Source organism: Budorcas taxicolor, chromosome 1, assembly GCF_023091745.1.
Source record: "Budorcas taxicolor isolate Tak-1 chromosome 1, Takin1.1, whole genome shotgun sequence".
In the NCBI taxonomy this organism is placed as follows: domain Eukaryota; kingdom Metazoa; phylum Chordata; class Mammalia; order Artiodactyla; family Bovidae; genus Budorcas; species Budorcas taxicolor.
In genome coordinates this window covers 4,046,889-4,065,934 of record NC_068910.1, presented here as the reverse complement: position 1 = coordinate 4,065,934, position 19,046 = coordinate 4,046,889, and the positions used below count along the sequence as shown (strand labels likewise).

Sequence of the window (19,046 nt, the reverse complement as noted above, 5' to 3'; positions counted from 1 at the left end):
GTCGCTCAGTTGTGTCCGACTCTTTGCGCCCCCAGGCTCCGCTCTCCATGGGAACTCTCCAGGCAAGAATACTAGAGTGGGCTGCCTTGCTCTCCTCCAGGGGATCTTCCCAACCCAGTTCTCCCACTTTGCAAGTGGATTCTTTACCATCTGGGGCACCATGTTTCTACAGAAGCTGGTAAAAAAAAAAAAAAAAAAAAAGTAAAATGGTATTTGGACAATCTGAAACCCTGATGTCAAAAGAAGAGTCACGTGACCCCCTGAAACCTCTGTGGGATGATACTGGGCAGGATCCACAAATAGTCCTCCTAGAGTGGATAAAGTGAAGGCCGAGGAGTGAAATGCAGGCAGGCTGACGGCGGGCGCTGCCTGTGGCGGTCTTGGTACCAAATTGCAGGCAGAACCGCACTGAGGAGGACTTGTCTACACCGTGTTGCCCAGGCCCGAGGCCCACAGCTGAGAAACCACACGCTGGAAACATTACCTCTTCTAGGCTGAGCTGCAGATACTCAAAGATCCTGAATGGATTTCTTCTACATACCAGTCTCTTCTGTGGCAACACCTGAAGAGGCAAATGAGATACATATAGGACAAATGTAAGCCCTACATGTTATATGGAGGAGGCTGCATTTTAAAATGATGATACTTCTAAGTTTCCCAGACCCACACTTGCTGGATTCTGTTAAAAATGAAATTTTCTATTATTTATGTATAAAAAGAAGTTTTTATTTTCCTTTTATAGCTGACCCTTGAATGACATGGGTGCTGGGGGGTCGACCTTCCGGGCAGCTGAAAATCTGCATGTAACTCACGGTTGGCCCTGCAGGTCCTCACTTCCTGCATATCTGTGGATTCAGCCAACCTCGGATTGTGGAGTGCAGCACTTATTATGGAAAGAAACACTCTTCTAAGGGGACCCATGTTCCCACCCATGTTGTTCCAAGGTCAGTATTGACATCTTGACTTATTTCTTTTTATCCTCCATGGAGGATCATTTTGTGGGTCAATTTTACGTGTTGCTTTTTTTTTTTCCGCCTGACTGCACACCTCACAAGCACGTCTAGGTTCTTAATGAGACTCCATTCTCAAGGCAAGATAACATTTCTTCCCGTGGGTGTTTTACGTACTATCTAATTATGAGACTGCTTCTCACTTGCAGCTTCCACAGGTAATTCTGGGGCAACTGTCGAGCAGCTCCAGCTCTGCGCCCCACCTCCTCCTGTGACGGCTCGCGCACACCTGAGCCCGTGCCCACGGCTACCTTCAAGACCTGCTGATCACCTCTGCGTCCTTCTCCCCGACAGGGGACAGGATGTTACCTGACGTGTGTTATTGCCCATGTGTAAAGCCAGGTTATTCACAGACTCTGAGGTTTTAGTTGAAACAGCCCTGCTGCTGAGCCCACAGGGCCGCTGGGGCCTGCAGACGGTCTGCAGGGTGTGTCCTGCACCGGCTCGCCCAGGCCCTGGGTGCTGGACACCAGCCCACTGCCAGGTCCCAGGGAGGGCCGTCCCCGCTGGCCAGCATCTCTGGGCCAGGAACAGACGGCTCTGCAGGAAGTGATCTCTTCTCTTTTACTTACGTCCCCTGCTTGGACCGCTTCGCTTTCGCTCCCAGCACACACAGCTTCCTCCACCAGCACGTGCTCAGGCCCCCTCTCTCCTGCTCGCCGGCTGCTGTCCCCAGGCTGACCGCCAGATGGCAGCAGGAGAGCGTCCCAGTGGCCGTAGGGCAGAGGCGCGGGGACCTCGGCCACATCTTCACCTGAGCCGTCTGGGGTTCGGGGCTCAGGCCCAGGGCCCTCCTGCGGGCCCTCTGATCGCTCACTGGAATCCTCCAGATCACACGGCTTGCCCTCGACACCATTCACGGCAGAGAGTTTCTCTCTGTCTGCTCTGCCTTCTGATTTGGAAACCACCTCGGAGTTGGGCTCATCGCCCAAAGCAACCTCTTCCGTCGTTTTCAGACGAGGATGCTCAAGGGGCTTCGTGTAGCCCTCGAGGATGCTGCGCACCATGGTCTCGTCCCGGCCTTGTCTTCGCAGGAGCTCTGCGGCCCACTCCACGCTACGCTGATACCTGCAAACGGGGAAGTCTGTTAGCAACGACACTTCAACGTTGGTATTAAAGAGACAGCAGACGATAAAAAAAAAGACAGCAGAACGTGTGAAAACGATGGGAAGGCAGTTCGCCAAAAAGTCTACAGTGCTTCTTAATGATGGACTATAGGTAAATGATTTCTTTACACTTCTCTGCATTTTCTAATTGCTCTGTGATAACTATATTGTTATTTATTTTTATTACAGAGTTACATTTAATTTGCTTAATTTGAACAAAAAAATGACCCCAGCTTAACAAAGTGTGAAAATTTATGTGATTTAAACCTGGTGGACTAAGGACTTCCCTGGTGGTCCAGTGGCCAAGACGCCATGCTCCCAGGACAGGGGACCCAGGTTCAATTCCTGGTCAGGGAACTAGATCCCCCGTGCTGCAAAGATCCTGTATGCACCAACGAAGATGGGAGATCCAGTGAGCCACAACTGAGACCCAGCACAGCCAAATAAACAGAAAAAAAAAAACCCAAACAACTGGTGGACAAAACGATCTAGGTAGATATAAAGCAAAAAATGGTCATCCTCTGTCAGGGTTTGTTCTGCATTATTTTCCATTTTGGATATCCTGAAGTTTTCAGGCATGTATCCCCGTCACAGAAAAAGGTCTTTGTCTAGTGTTGGAAAGCAAAATGAGAATTTTAATGAACATTTTTCACAGGACCTACTAATGTCTACACCACACATGGAAAGGAACAGCTACAGTTATATACACCCCAGTGTCTTAAAAAAAAAAAAAAAAGACCCCTCCTCCACAATTTTCAAAATGTATTTCAATGAGACGATACACTACATTTCTTAAACTTGAAGGCAAGCCCTGAACACTTCCCAAGTTACAAACGGCCACAGGTTCTGTTTAGTGAAGCAGGGCCAACAGCTGACGAGGCTGCTGGGGGGTGTCATATGGTACAAGATGGCACACGTGTGGAATCAGATGAGTGCGGGTGAAAGAGTGTGAGACTCAAGCTCTGTTCACCTCCACCTACAGTGATTGGTCTGGAAAGCATCTGGAGAAGCCACGTGGCTCGTGGGAAGACAGCTGTCACTTTTCTCTTCACCTTGGGCGTCCTGCCTGGGTGCAGATGACGGGATGCGTCGTGGTTTGCAAACTGCTAATGACACACGGTGAAGCAAGGGAGCTAGCTGGCTTCTGCTGCAGCCGCCTCACCCTGACTCATCAGAGGCATCTCCAAGCTGTTCACGCCCTGTCTGTCCTGCATAGGGATGAGCCTGCCATCCTGTGTATACAGGAAACGGTACCACAGATGCGAAGACTAAGACCCGGGGAGGCCGCTCTACGTCTGAGACGGGTGCAGCCGTGATCACACGAGCAGGACCGGAGTCCTGGCGTCTCGCGTTCAGCCCCGCCTCGCTCCGCCACTACTGGGTGGCTGAGCCAATGACGTAACCGCTCCGTGCCTCAGTTTCCCCCCATAAGACAGAGGCAACAGTACCGTGACCTCGTAAGGATCACATCACATGCTGCTGTTTCTAATCCGGGTAAAACGTCGCTGCCCGGAGAACAGCAGGGGGTCTCTTCTCCTGCATGACAGGCACAGCCGTTCTCGTGGGCGGTCGGAAGCCTTTTCACACGAGCGATCTAAAAGCATGTGTGCTCTTCACGCCGCCTGAAACGCCATCTAAAGCCTTCGTGGGTCTACGCATCTCCTGTGTCTGAACAAAAATGTGTATCTGTATCATGTGTATTTTCCTGGGGAAGGGATCCGTGACTTTTCAGCAGATTCCGAGTTAAAACATGTGAAAGAACCACTGTATTAAAGATTCAATGCTTCCCCCTTTGGGCAAATGGTGGAACTTAGAGAGACAAAGAGAAAGTAAGAGAGCAAAAGAGACAGCGCGCGCACACAGGCCCCTGCTCTGCCCTCGGCAGCAGTGGTCGAGGCAGACGTGGGTCCAAGCCCTCACTGTGAGCGCGAGGTTCTTGCACCAGCTATGTCTCCACCCCTCCCAGCTCAGGGACACTGGTGCCCACCCCAGGGAGCTCTGAGCATGGATTAAAGGGGACCAGATACGTGAAGGGCTCGGCGCACAGGCAGCGTTGGACGAGTATTTGTTAGCTTGTGACTGTGGGGTTTTGGGGGCAGACCTGAAAAGTAAAATCATCTTCACTTCAGACAGTACGTTTCACAATACAAAGAACACTTTAACAGATGGAGACGCAGGCCTCAGCAGGCGCTCCCTGGGAGCAGGAGCGGGCTCCTCCCTGTGACTCTGAGTGAAACCACTCGGCATCCGGCTTTCTCCGCTGTCCTGCCACTGCCGGCATCACACTCGAGTCCCTGCCTCTAACAACCTCACGCTGGCTCGTGGACAGCGGCTGCTGAAGCGCGTGCAGGAAAGCCTCTGAGGCAGACCGGTGATCGAGCCACGGCAGAGAGACACAGAAGAGGCGGTGTCCTCCCGCTGGTGGGCAGTGCCTTTAGAAATTCCTGCTGTGATCAGCTCCAAACACTGCTAGAGAGGCAGCAGGAACAGAGAGGAAGAGTTGGGAAGCGTAAGGGCAGAGCAGCGGCAGCTCTCATCAGAAGCCAGACTGAGGCTGGTGACCCCTCCGACCCATCCTGGGGCCCCCTGACCCCTGAGTGGGGCCACCTGGACATGCCTCAGCTTCGCAGGCAACCCTGTCCTCGGACACACGTCTTCCATCTGCAGAGAACACCCTGCTCCACCTCTTACTGATTAAGGCCGACTTAGTATTGGAAATTCTCGGCAAAATGGTTTTCAGTCAGTCTGCTTAGGTCTAAGTGCTGACCCTGAGCAAGTTAACGAACCTCCTGCTGTCCTGTGTCCTCACCTTCCAAGACAGACAACAGCAGGACTGACCTCTGAGGGGCAGCGAGCGGACGAAAGCAGCTAACCCATCAAGCTGCTATGAACGCAGTGCCTGTCGCATGGGAGACGCTCCAGAAATGCTGGCACGCACAAGTTCACAATCACCCCCCCACCCCAGGCTCTGGAGCTGCTCCGCCTGGTTTAAGTTCAAGTCCTCCTGGGCACCTCTCGGGAGGCTCCCCACGCAGGGGACGCAAACAACTACACCCACCTCAAAGGTTTCCTGAGAAGATGAACTGGGACGATACAGGTAGGTGGCCTGGACCAGGAATGGTGCTGCTATGACAATGGCAGCGATGCTGAGAGCGAGGGCAACAGCCCGTCACGATACTCATCACGGAGGAGGCAACTGCCTCCTCCTCCTCTCCCACCAGAGTCTACAGTGACCAGACCACACGGCCCCAAGGAGAGGACCCAGGGCTCTCCTCCGTTCCCATCTCCCACACCTGCCCAGCACCTGCCCCACGTCATTCTGCCCACGGCCAACGTCCGCCAAGACTTACTTCTTTGATGTGATTACCGGCAGGTCTAGCTTCATATCTGCAACAACAAGGAAGTTTCGGTTAGTTTACAGACTGACAGCCTAGAAGAGACAGAGGGAATTTCAAGGTCTGCAAAAATCTCACACCCAGGAAGTTGATTAATCCTGTCCAAGCAGCCGCAGCAAACACGTGCTGTATAAACCACCCCTCTCTGCTGCCCACAGCCCCTGCAGGTGCTGCTGACCCGTCAGGGCTCAGACATGACCTTGGAACCCTTCTCAACACTCCAGCTAAGTGTCCACGGCACGGAGGGGAGACTATCCCCTCTGGATGCTCAGGCCCTCGACTTATTTATTTTCACTTCCTAGACCAGGGATCAAACCCACGTCCCCCGCATTGCAAGGGAGATTCTTAACCACTGAACCACCAGGGAAGCCCCAGGCCCTCGATTTCTCGATGAGAGCGCTGAGGCCCTAAAGGTGGACACTTCATTCTGCTGGGCATCTGGCCAGAAGAGTCTTTCTGCCTAAAGCATTGATGAGGTCACATCGCAGTATAGGTTTTCGTCCTCGACCTCCCTGACCCTGCCCATGGGGAAGTCATCTCTGTTTTCTGACTCCCTGCCCAGTGCTCTAAACGCCTGGAGTCGTTGATGTTCAGCTTTAAAATCCTAGGGAAGCGAGTTCACAGACTCCTATCTCCTTAGGAATGAGAGTCTTCCTGGTGTCGTGACCTTCCCCTTCTGGTAGTTTTACAACAAGCAACAATTTAGCAAGTGTTACTGACACCCTTCCACTTACCAAGCACAGGAAATACAGAGGCAGTAAAGCAAATCCCCTCTCCTTAAGATACTCACACTCCAGTGATGGCACCCACTCCAGCGCTCTTGCCTGGAAAATCCCATGGATGGAGGAGCCTGGTAGGCTGCAGTCCATGGGGTCACTAAGAGTCGACACGACTGAGTGACTTCACTTTCACTTTTCACTTTCATGCATTGGAGAAGGAAATGGCAACCCACTCCAGTGTTCTTGCCTGGAGAATCCCAGGGACGGGGGAGCCTGGTGGGCTGCCGTCTCTGGGGTCACACAGAGTTGGACATGACTGAAGCAACTTAGCAGCAGCAGCAGCTGGGGAGACAGACCAGCTGAACCGCTGATTCTAACCCCAGCTGATAAATGGCAAGGAAAGCAAGTGTTGTCAAGGAACTGGCTTACTTGAACTGGAAGGGTTAGGAAAAAACAAAGGAGAAGGAATAATTGAGTTGGGCTCTGCAGAATGAGTATGAGGTTGCCAGGCAGACCAGGGGAAAATGCAGAGGGATCCGTGCAGAGGCTGGGAGACGGCAAACACATGGCAGCCCATGGTGGGTGTGATGCCAACAGGTACAGCGGGGTAGAAGGGAACAAAGGGTGGAAGGTGAGGCTGAGGCCAAAAGCTGAAGAGCATCCTAAAATGGACACTTGAGATCTAGGTTGTGAGAGCACCCTTCGCCCTTAATCTCTGCTTCCTTGGCCTAAATCCATTTCCTTCACATTTTGATCACTATCGGAAACTTTAGTTATACTACATAGATCAGGAAAAGCTTCTCAACACTTAAGACCATCACACTATTTGAAACTTTTTACTTCTTATTTTGCCAAGTATTAGTAACGGCTGAGGCTGGGTGATGAGGACAAAGTCACGGTGCTTATTTGCTCTACTTTTTCTCCCTCTTTAAAAATTAAAAAAATTTTAAATAAAAATTTAAAAAATTTAAAGTGTATAAAAGTAGAGAGAATAGTATAATACATTTCCATGTTCCCATCACTCAGCTTTAACTCACAGCCAGTTCGGGCTTCCCGGGTGGCTCAGTGGTAAAGAACCTGCCTGCCGATGCAGAAGGGGATTTAACCTCTGGGTGGGGAAGATCCCCTGGAGAAGGGAATGGCAACCCACTCCAGTATTCTTGCCTGGAGAATCCCGTGGACAGAGGAGCCTGGCGGGCTACAGACCATGGGGTTGCGAAGAGCTGGATGCAACTGAGCAACTGAACGAGAAGTCATGCTCTGTATGTCTTCTGCCCCAGCCCCCTCACATCATTCCGTCTTTGGTGCTTGTGTGCTCAGCTGCTAAGTTGTATCCGACTCTCTGCAGCCCCCTGGACTGTAGCCTACCAGGGCTCCTCTGTCCATGGGATTCTCCAGGCAAGAATACTGGAGTGGGTTGCCATTCCCTTCTCCAGGGGATCTTCCCGAGTGTTCACAGGAACTGGAGAGCAAGCGCGAGCTGGCCCACCGAGGATGACACATATGGGGGCCTCCACCCCTCACTGCGGTGGAGACCATCCTGGACCGGCTGACAGCCATCCAGTCCAGCTGGATCCATCGCTGGATCCATCACTGTGGCCAGCAGATCCATGACTAACCAGATATGAGCCCATCCAGCCAAGAACAGCAGACCTACCCAGAACTCCCCTGGAGACTCAAATGAGCAAACGCAGCTGCTGTTGAAGACCACTGGATTTGGGGGTGGTCTGTTCCACAACATCGTGGCAGGAGATACAAAGTCTGTCCCATTAGGACTGAATCACTGTGGTTTTGGTTTTGGCCATACCACATGGCATGTGGGATCTCTGTTAGTAAATGTACTTATTTTTGGCTGTGGGGGTTCTTCGTTGCTGCACGGGCCTTTCTCCTGTTGCAGAGCACCGGCTCTAGGGCTTCAGCAGTTAAGGCACACGGGCTCAGTAGCTGTGGGGCATGGGCTTAGTTATTTCATGGCCTACGGATCTTCCCCGACCAGAGCTCGAACCCGTGTCTCCTGCATTTGCAGGCGGGCTCTTCACCACTGAGCAACCTGGGGAGCCCCTATCATATTTTAAAGTCACTCGAAATAGCTTCCCCTGTGGCTACACCATCAACGTGATATACAGATTCTTCATTCTCTTGATTTTGTGTGTGTGTGTTTTTTAAATAAAATTAACTTTTTAAAATCTAACTTTCATTTGTAGTCATGTAATATGTTTACAAGTTTCCAAAGTCAAATCTAGTCTCACTTCTCTCTCCATCCTAGTCTATCCCTCCCTCACAGGCATTTAAAATTATAGTTTATCCTTCTTAACATTTCAAAACCTATTTGTAATCTCCTCCCCTTAGATGACCCGTGGCACACTGTCCTTTAACTTGCTTTCTCTGCTTAGAAATAATAGCCTAGTGAGCCCCTATTCCTATCTCAGCTCCACAGCACATCCTTCTGAGATTGGTCTATACTTTATTCTGCTGGTACCCGCATGGCTATTTGGGTTATTTCTAGTCTTTTAACATTAGGAAGCGTGTTGCAATGAACAGCCCTGGGCTCTTTCTTTTCATATTTTTGCCAACTTATCTTTAAGATAAATTGTCAGGAGTGGAATTGCTGAGCTAAAAGCAAACCCATCTATTGGACAACTGGGTATCTTCGGGCAAAACAATGAAGCGGGACCCATATCCTACATCAAAGAAAAATTAAATCAAAACAGATGAAAGACCCAAACTCGAGAGCTGAAACTATCAACCTCTTAGAAGAAACCCCAGGGAAAATCTGCGTGAGCTTGGATTTGGCAATGGTTCCCTAAACACGATAGCAAAAGCACACGCAAGAAAAGAAAAAGGATAAATTAGACTTCATTAAAATGATAAACTCTTGTTACCATGTCACACCCATTAAAATGGCTGTTATTCAAAAAAACAAAATGACGAGCGGTGGTGGGGATGCGCAAAAACTGAGAAACCTTACACACTGCTCTTGGGAACGTAAAATGACGCAGGTGTGATGGAAAAGTTTGTGGTTCCTCAAAAAATTAGAATAATCGTTTGATCCAGCGAGTTCACTCCTAAGTATACACAAAGGAAGAACAAAAACATATGTCTGTACGGAAACCCGTACATGAATGCTCAGACCAGTGCTACTCGCAACGGTAGAAACAACCCCAATATCCGTCTGTGAACAAACAGATAAAAAACACAAAGTATACCCTACCATGGAACAGCACTCAGAACAACGTTCTGATACATGGTAGGACATGGATAAACCTGGAAAAAATTTATCCCACGTGAAGGACACAAGAGTTTTTTCCCCTTACAAGAAATATTTAGAAGGGGCGAAATCAAGGGCACAGAAAGCATGCAAAGGTTACCAGGGATTTGGCGGGGAGGTGTTGAGGGGAGTGCATACGTGATTTTTAGAGACGTCCAATTCCCCTCCGTAACGGCCATACCACCTGCAGCCCCACCAGGATCACGTGAGATTGTTTCTCAGGGCTTACCAACAGGGCACGCTGCAAAACTTTAGGATTTCTGTCATTCTGATTGCTGAAATGGTATCTCAGTGCAGTTTTAATTTCTATTTTTTCCTTGCTATATAATGTTTTTTTTAAATCCTTTCTAATTATGTTTTAACCTGCTGGTATTGGTTACATACTTTCCATGAGACTCCCCTTAGAAAAATACACCAAGATGAAAGATTTATAAAGTAAAGAGGAACAGCTATTGAGAACTACACACATTAGTACATTTTACAAATACATCAATGTCATGGTTACTGTTGCAAATTCCGAACCTAAAAATAAAATATAAAATTCACTTTGCATATGGGTGAGCAGATACTTAATGACTAGAACCTTCCACATGCCAGGACACTGTGAGGCAATGCTTAACAACAGAAAAGTCGGAATAACACTTCTGTTAATTTCAGAAATTACATGAAACACATTTTCACCAATTGTTAAGGGCCCTTTCACCATGATTAGAATTATTTTAGCTGGTATTTTTAGCAGTAAGATTGCAGTGGCATGTTACTTCTCCTTTGGAATTTTATTGTATAATCTGGTGTGAGAGCTAAAAATGAAGAAAAAAGATAATTTGCCAAAAGAACGCAATGTTGTACAAGTCTCACCTTTCCATTTAGCAACCAGCTTAGGATCTGAGATTGTGAAGTTTGGTCGGCTTCTGGACAGGATGCCTTTTCCAAAATAACCCTTCCGGGAAGAGAAGAAAGAGAGTTAGCTCCTGTTGAGTTATTCATTTTTTAGCTGAAGGAGAACTATCTGAGTTAACAAGAGAGTCATCGCATTGTTCACAGCTTGACATCTTCCTTTTGGTTACGTAATGATTACTCTGAAGATTGATCATAGCATTTTTTTCCCTCCGATTGTGTGAAGGGAGCTGGGAAGTTTCCTGTGCTCGTCATTTGACTCCGGAGTAATGCTTTCAGTCTGGCCCAGGGAGCTGAAGGTGAAGGGCAGACGGAGGCAGGGTGCCCTCTGCACATGTGGGCCAGGAGCCACATCCACCAGACACAAAAACCTTCTTGGATTCCCGTGCGCCCAGAACTGGTTCTACTCCTCTCCTTCCTGCTGACTCCAAAAACCCTGGCTCCCTCTCCACCATTTCTTAAAAACCAGAATATATTTAAACCCACAGACAACTAAAAGAAGAATAAAATGAACACCTTATACCCTCTGCCCAGATTGAACAGTCAGAATAAATCACTGGCACAGCGCTTCACAAAGCCTCTGCTAAATGTTACGTGTTGCGACTGTCAGGGAGACTGTCCTTGGCCTGGACCTCTGAGCCATTACGGGCAATGCCATCCTCGTACCCCACCCTGGGAGGCTGGCTGTGACATGGATTTTACATAAATAACGAGTCGAGAAGCCACACTTACAGAGGCAGTAAGTGGACCAGGTGCGCCGGGGCCGGGAGGGGGGGCGGGGATCAAGCACACAGGGCTCCAGGGAACCTCCTGTGGCCGTGGGGAGGCTCCACAGCTGGACTGTGGTGTGGCTGCACGGCTCTCTGAGTTTGTTACGGTCGTTGTGGTGTGCACTTGAAAGGGCAAATTTTATGGCTTTATACGTCCGTAACGGAGAAGGCAATGGCACCACACTCCAGTACTCTTGCCGGAAAATCCCATGGACGGAGGAGCCCGATGGGCTGCAGTCCATGGGGTCACTAAGAGTCAGACACGACTGAGCGACTTCACTTTCACTTTTCACCTTCATGCATTGGAGAAGGAAATGGTAACCCACTCCAGTGTTCTTTCCTGGAGAATCCCAGGGACGGGGGAGCCTGGTGGGCTGCCGTCTCTGGGGTCACACAGGGTCGGACACGACTGAAGTGACTTAGCAGCAGCAGCAGCAGCATACCTCTAGAAAGCTGTCTTAAAAGTGCCTCCAGCATTGAACTGGCTACGGGGAAGAAGATAAGGAAGCTTCCCATCTCAACCCACACCTATCAGTGACAGGAAAAGCCAAAACCGGAACTCGCCCTCATCAGAGGAGAGGTCCTCAACCAGGAGGGCGGGCAGGTGAGGAGCTGGAGGATAAGCAGAGGCCTCCTCTGGATTGTCCTGCAGCACAACAGGCTGCGGCTCCACAGTAACCCCCGGGATGGAAGGGCGTGAGGGCCACACTTTATTTCTTACCCAGGACGTTTCTGTAAACTGCTTAAAATTTTTTGTTTTTAAACAATGAACACATGTTGCTTTTACATTCAAGAAGCAAGAAAAGTCGACACACTGACCAACTTCCGTGTTACAGTGTGGGTTCGTGGTGGGGGTTATGGTCCTCTGGGCTTAAGGCTTCAGGGTACCTGATTCAGCTCCCATGCTGGACCGGATCTCAAAGAGCGTGTGCGGGTCACTGGTGGTCTGCTTCTGGAGGTGGGCAGGGGAGCATGGCTGGCTCAGGGCTGTTGGGGAGCAGCCGGGCCAAGCTGCCCACACCTACCTTCCCGTAGAGCTGCTCCATGTCTTCCAGGCCCCTCACGATCACGTGGCTGTTTATCATCTCAGCCTGGAAGATTCGGAAGTCGTTCTCAGGACCACAGTCCTGACCACAAGGGATGGGCAGGGGAGACTCATAGCTGTCGTGCACTCTTCTCTTCCTCTTTGGGGGACGGAACGCTGCCTCCGCCATCTTCCCAAGTGACTGTTCCTTCAGGACTGTAAGAGACAGACAGAAGCAAGTCAATCGGTTACCATGCCGATCAGACAGGCAAGTGCCTGTATGCCCAGGCTCAGAAAAACCTCGTGGCCTGTGGGAAAAACAAAATATTGAAGAGAGACAAAAACAAGACGGATCTGTTGGAGCAGCTCTGACTCCCCAAGGGGACCCCCATGAGTTCCCACAACAATGCCCCAGGAGTCGTGGTACGATTTCTGATCGCAGCTGGTGCCTGAGCCTAGAGACAGGTCCATGGGCACAACGCTACTCAAAGGCCTCCTGCCAGCGGGCCCAAGAGGGCTTCTGCCCTCGAGGATTTCTCCCGCCCGCTCACTCAGCCAATAGACATTTATCGAGGACCCACCAGAGGCTCCTAATCACCAGGGGTGCTGGGGACAGAGAGAAAACCAAAAGGACCCCGTCCTCAAAGAAGTACAGGTAGTGAGCATTTCGTATTCCAAAACAGGATCATCTCCCAGTTTTTCAGGTAAATTAATAATAATGACAATGTCTTTAAATGGTCATCATTGAAGGCACCAAGTGTGAGCGGCTAAGAGCAGGAAGCGTCAGGCCAGGGTGTGGGGACCGGAATTGGCTTCCCGCTGCCCAGCCATGTGATGGGCGAAACTTACTTTGTCTCTCCAAGCTTTTGTTTTCTCCTCTGCTAAATAAGGATAAAAACAGGCTCCATCTTATAGTGAAGACCCAGAAGGTGCCTAGAACAGCCTTCAGCATGTGGCACCAAGCGCTCTGCGTGCCCAGTATCGTTACTATTACGGGCAGAGCGCTGCCAACACTGCTGATGGATGAGAAAGCAGGGCCAGGTCAGAGAAACGCTGTCTGAGGCCCGGAAGGGAAGGGCTCAGCTCCAGGTCCTGCCAGGAGCACGGGCGGCAGCCGTCCCTCTCGTTTGAAGGCTCACTGCTTCTCCAGGTTAGGGGCTGAGGGTTATGGAGAATCCTGGAATTACTTGACACCCAGCACTACTAGAGCCCCTTGAACAGCAAGGAGCTCAAACCAGTCCATCCTAGAGGAAATCAACCCTGAATATTTGCTGGAAGGACTGATGCTGAAGCTCCAATACTTTGGCCACCTGATGCAAAGAGCCGACTCGTTGGAACAAACCCCGAGGCTGGGAGAGACTGAAGGCGAGAGAAGGGGCGACAGAGGAGGAGATGGTTAGACAGCATCACCACGACTCAGTGGACCTGAGTTCGAGCAAACTCTCAGAGACAGTGAAGGGACAGGGAGCCTGGCGTGCAGTCCAGGCAGCGACTAAACGAGTCGGACACGACTGAGCAACTCAACAGCAGCAGCACTCTGAGGCAGGAAAGGAAGGTGAAGCCGGTATCTCTCCTTTCCTCAACCCTGAGGAGCCAAAAGGAGGACAAAGCACACACAGGCTGCGGCTCAGCAATGGCTGGAGGAAGGAAGTCAAATCGGGTGCGCTGCTGTGATAAAGACAGAGGACCACAGCAGATGTATCAGCTCAGCAAAACTCAGCCACGGGCGGGGTGGGGGGTGGGCGGGAAACGCAGGCAGTGCAGCAGACAGGGCCTGGCGCTCCAGGCGCTGGGCAGGCCTGCCGGGACGAGACGGGGACTGCAACCTGCCCTGCCCCGCGTCCCGGCTCTGGACCGGACTGAGGCTGACGGCACATGCGGCGCCTGAAGACACAAGGGCGCCGTACCAACCACGTGTTTAGCCTCCCGAGCTCCCAACGCTCGCAGGGGAAAAAGCACCGCTGACTGCTTAGCTGCGCCCTGCACTTGGTACCAGCATCTGTTGGACACAGGATACACTCAAGCCTGAAACAGCCAGTGAAGGTGGTGAAAGCTGGAGCAGGAAGCTGAGGGGCTCCCGAGTTTCAGTTCAGTTGCTCAGTCATTTCCGACTCTTTGCAACCCCATGAACTGCAGCACGCCAGGCCTCCCTGTCCATCACCAACTCCCGGAGTTTATTCAAACTCACGTTCATAGAGTTGGTGATGCCATCCAACCATCTCACCCTCTGTCGTCGCCTTCTCCTCCTGCCTCCAATCCCTCCCAGCATCAGAGTCTTTTCCAATGAGTCAACTCTTGGCATGAGGTGGCCAAAGTACTGGAGTTTCAGCTTTAGCATCACTCCTTCCAAAGAACACCCAGGACTGATCTCCTTCAGAATGGACTGGTTGGATCTCCTTGCAGTCCAAGGGACTCTCAAGAGTCTTCTCCAACACCACAGTTCAAAAAAATCAGTTCTTCGGCACTCAGCTTTCTTCACAGTCCAACTCTCACATCCATACATGACCACTGGAAAAACCATAGCCTTGATTAGACGGACCTTTGTTGACAAATAGGCTATCTAGGTTGGTCATAACTTTCCTTCCAAGGAGTAAGTGTCTTTTAATTTCATGGCTGCAATCACCATCTGCAGTGATTTTGGAGCCCCCCCAAAATAAAGTCTGACACTATTTCCACTAGTTCCCCATCTATTTCCCGTGAAGTGATGGGACCAGATGCCATGCTCTTAGTTTTAGGCCCATTAAGAAGAAACCCAGGGACTTCCCTGGTGGTCCAGAAGCTTAAGACCCTGTGTTCCCAGTGCTGGGGGCCTGGGTTCCATCCCTGGTCATGGAACTAGATCCCCCACGCCACAACTGAGAGTCCGCAGGGCACAGTTAAGAACCCACTGCCAGCACTAAGGCAGGGCACAACCAAATAATTAAAAATAAACATTAAGGAAGCGTGCATGTGTTGCTACAGACTCATTGGCCACGTGTGTGCTCAGACTTTTTGATTTTTGCTCATGAGACAGCAGAGAAATAGTATCCGGTGTGGCTGCAATTTAGCCTTTTTAAAATATTTCAATTTTTTTCTGTATGGTTTTTCATTTCTCATATGGTTGAGGTCATGCTGTGGATACGAGGGGAGACAGACACGCCGGTCCTTTAACGAGCCCACAGGCCAGATGGGAAGACAGACAGACACACACAAATCATTCCTGGCAGGAGAATGAGCACCAAGGACAGCAGGGACAGGAAAGCGAGCCCCCCGCCCAGCAGACCCACTCCTCCCAGAGATGCACGACTCTTCCACTCTTTCTCCCACAGGCTAGGAGCCTGCATGCTGCAGCTAAAAAAAAAAAAAAAAGATCCCAAGTGCCGCAAGGCCCAGCGCAGCGAAACAAATGAACTATTAGGGAAAAGAAAGAAATCAAAAGCACTGTCCCACGTGTAAGGATTCCTCTAGCCACTCTCCAAAAGATGTGAAGGAATTAAATGAGGACAAAGGAAAAGAGAAACCAGGGACGTTAAGACGGTGATAACCAGTTACAATAGGAACTATAAATAAAGAATCAGCAAGTTGGCAGATTGCTTCATAAGATTGCTATAGAGTATTCCAGACAGCAAAATGCTAAGATTCTAAATGAGTCCCCCAACAGATGTAAATATTGAGCATGACTGTATACATTTCATATACATATATATGTGTATCTATGCACACATCTTGCCATATAGTGTTCAGAACAAAACTACGTATACCACGTGTTAATGGGCAATTAAGAGATTCCCTCTCAAGAGCATTTTAAGTAGACTTTCACTTGCCAATTTGTCACTCAACCCAAGCAACTACAGTGGACCCCGAACCACATGGGGTTTACCTGCATGGGTACATGTATACCCAGACTTGTTTCAATGGTGAATGCTACAGTGATACACCATCCATGGTTGGTTGAGTCCACAGATCCTTAGCCTTAGATATAAAGGAACAAGGGATATGGAGGGGGACTGAAAATTACCCTCGGAGTTTTGGTGATAACAGAGGGTCAGCACCCTCACCTTCTATGTTATTCAAGCGCCAAGTGCATTTAGCATGCAACTGAACAATTGGCAACTTATTCTAAAACTTAAAATAACGTGTCGACTTTTTTGAGGCAGGATGCTGGTTTCCAGTTAGGATTTCCAGGAATAATTCATGGACTTTTATAAGCAGTTCACTTTTATAACTTAACCGCTGCTTAGTATTTGACTTGTATATATTACATTAAAAGATTTTTAAAAACAGAAAATGTTCAATGACTAACTTCACGCACTTCCAATTAAATTCTCTCAAACCAGTGAAAGAGAAAAGTTCTGTTTTAATGTGCCTAGATTGCTTAGGATTCTCCCTTTCAGACTGCTGTTACACTCTTTAAGAAAGCCTAGAATGAGCTCTGACACTTGATGCAAGAACTCTGTACTTCAACCCACGTTGGCATCATAGAAGGTTCCTCTAACAAGACTCCCTGCTTTTCACAAGACCTCCAAATTTTGGAGGTCTGGCGTCGCCTCTGTGCGTGTGGCAGCATGGACATCAAGGAGGATGTGCCTCTCAGTAGGCCTTCCAAATGTGCAGCGCTACCATTACGATTGTGTGATTTTAACAACCCATGTATGGTCCCTGAACTCAATGTCATCTTCAAATTGATCAGGACTAGAAAACTGTGGAAGCCACTCACACATTAAACTAAGACCTGGTGCAGCCAAATAAGGAAATAAATAATAAAAAGATTTTTAAAAACATGCTGCATCCATATAGACTTTCCTGGTTGGTAAAGAATCCGCCTGCCAATGCAGAAGACTCGGGTTCGATCCCTTGGTCGGGAAGATCCCCTGGAGAAGGAAATGGCAACCCACTTTAGTATTTCTGCCTGGGAAATCCCATGGACAGAGGAGCTTGGCAGGCTACAGTCCATGGGGTCCCAAAGAGTCAGACATGACTTAGCAACTAAAGAACAACATATCCATGTATTGGAATATTACCAGCAATTAACAGGAATGAAGGTTAAGAGGGAATTCTCTGACTTCTCAGCAGACTTTAAGACTCTCTGCTTTCACTGCTAAGGTTCAATCCCTGGTTGAGGAACTAAGCTCCTACAAGCCATAACGTGTGGCCAAAAAAAAAAAAAAACAGTTTAAAAGATTAAGAAAATTGACCTGGGGTCATATACAACAGTGGCTCTCAAGCTTGGCTGCTCTTAGAATCACCTGGGGAAATTGTGAAACTCCCAATGCCCAGGCCTAACCTACAATTACATCAGAAGGTCAGAGATGGGGTCCAGGCGATTTCAATATGCAGTCCATGGTTGCAGCCACTAGAGACAGGATGGCCTATTCAAACTCGATGCCAACAGCCATCCCACTGGAGAGAGGAGGAAAGGGGCTGGGGGCTGGCGCCGAGCGCCACGCACCTGTAAGGGGCTGTTCCTTTTACTTTTCCAAACCTGGCTGTATGACTCCAGGCACCCACAGTGTTAAGTACGCTATACATTTAGTTTTCTATCAAAAGCAGGGCTTGTTCCTAATTCTTCCCTTGAGCACACAAGCTAACATCTTTTAGGTGTTCCGTAAATGTTTATTCCAAACAAAACAAAGGAAGACAAAAAGGAAGGGGGGGAGGTACCATTATTTAATTTTCCAACCCCCTGAGCCCACTTTGCCAAACCAGCTGGTTAAAGCCTCCCACTCAGAACTCACATTCTCCCTATTAAAAAAACAACACAAAAAAACACGCTTGAGGCTCCAAGTGCATACCCTGTAGGCGAGGGGAGGCAAGGATGAAAAGGAAAAGACAATCCTGCCTCTGGGGAGCTTTCAGGTTAGAACCCGAGACTAAGACACACAAACAAAAGTTAAACCTTTGAAGACTGATGGGTGATTGTGCGATCGAGCCTGGTACTGGGCTTCCCATGTGATGTGCGAGCCAGGCGAAAAGCTGCAGCTGCAACTAATGAGCAAAAAAAAAAAAAGTCAAGGGCTCAACAGACTCTCCCAACTCCGTATCATAACCTGTCCCTTTGCCGGTCTCCTACAGCGGCGCCCAGCAACGCTACTAGCGACCAAAGAAGGTTCCCCTAGGGCACGGTCTGTTATCAGATGCACCTCGCCTTACTCTGCCCGCGGCACTCTGCCCTGCGGGGTCAGTGTTTCCACAAAAAGCATAGAAAACAGAGTTACAGACACACGGAGGAGGGGAAAGGGGGCTAATATTCCGGCAGAACTAGAAGCCGGGCCCTGCGTCCCGGCCCAGTTCCGCGTGGCTGTGCGCCCGGAGGAACGTCCCAGGACCGCTTCTACTCTAGCCCCGGAGAGCTTTCTGAAAAGGCGAGGCCTCCTCCCGCGGACGAGCCACCCCCGCCCCCAAGGGCCACGGCCACCGCGCTCGGCGCCTCGAGTCGCCACCCGGCCCCGGGGGCCCAGGGTACCTTACCTTCCTCCGCCCCCAGCGCGCGCGCGCGGCGTTACCCCGGCAACGCCGGCCGGGAGACGGACACCGCTGCCGTCAAGCAGCGCAGCCGCAAAGCCGGGCGACTGCGCAGCCGGGGAGCCCGCGAGAGCGCCCGCCGGGTCTTTGCGTAGCGCGCCTGCGCGAGGCCTACAGGCGGGTCTCAGTGGGGTGTGACCCCCGGTGTGAGTCGCGGGCGGCGCGTCCTTTTTCCTGCGCTTCCCGCGATTGTACCGATAGCCCCTCTGCACAGGTGCTGTTCTCGTTTAATCCCCACAGCAGTCCCACAAGATCGGTTTCACAGATGAGATCTAAGTTACTTACCCAGTGTCACGTAGCTGAGGTATTGGAGTGACACGAAGCCAGGTCTTCAGGAGTTGTGGTCTTCGCCCCTG

General features: G+C 50.1%; 1 protein-coding gene across 2 annotated transcripts in view; it reads right to left on the bottom strand.

The window, feature by feature from the left end:
• Positions 1 to 18,667, bottom strand: part of TSEN2 (tRNA splicing endonuclease subunit 2) — a 43,440-nt gene extending 24,773 nt beyond the window's left edge. The window contains exons 1-6 of one of the 2 annotated variants that reach the window (XM_052638636.1): positions 18,637 to 18,667; positions 12,191 to 12,405; positions 10,357 to 10,438; positions 5,467 to 5,503; positions 1,583 to 2,078; positions 485 to 562 (exon numbers count right to left, since the gene is read on the bottom strand). In XM_052638636.1, the coding sequence (XP_052494596.1) occupies positions 485 to 562; positions 1,583 to 2,078; positions 5,467 to 5,503; positions 10,357 to 10,438; positions 12,191 to 12,379 (882 nt within the window). In that variant the 5' untranslated portion in view covers positions 12,380 to 12,405; positions 18,637 to 18,667. Of the gene's footprint in view, positions 1 to 484; positions 563 to 1,582; positions 2,079 to 5,466; positions 5,504 to 10,356; positions 10,439 to 12,190; positions 12,406 to 18,064; positions 18,150 to 18,636 lie in introns of those variants that run through there. The other variant, XM_052638628.1, reaches the window with a different exon arrangement.
• Between the last annotated feature and the right edge of the window lie 379 nt (positions 18,668 to 19,046).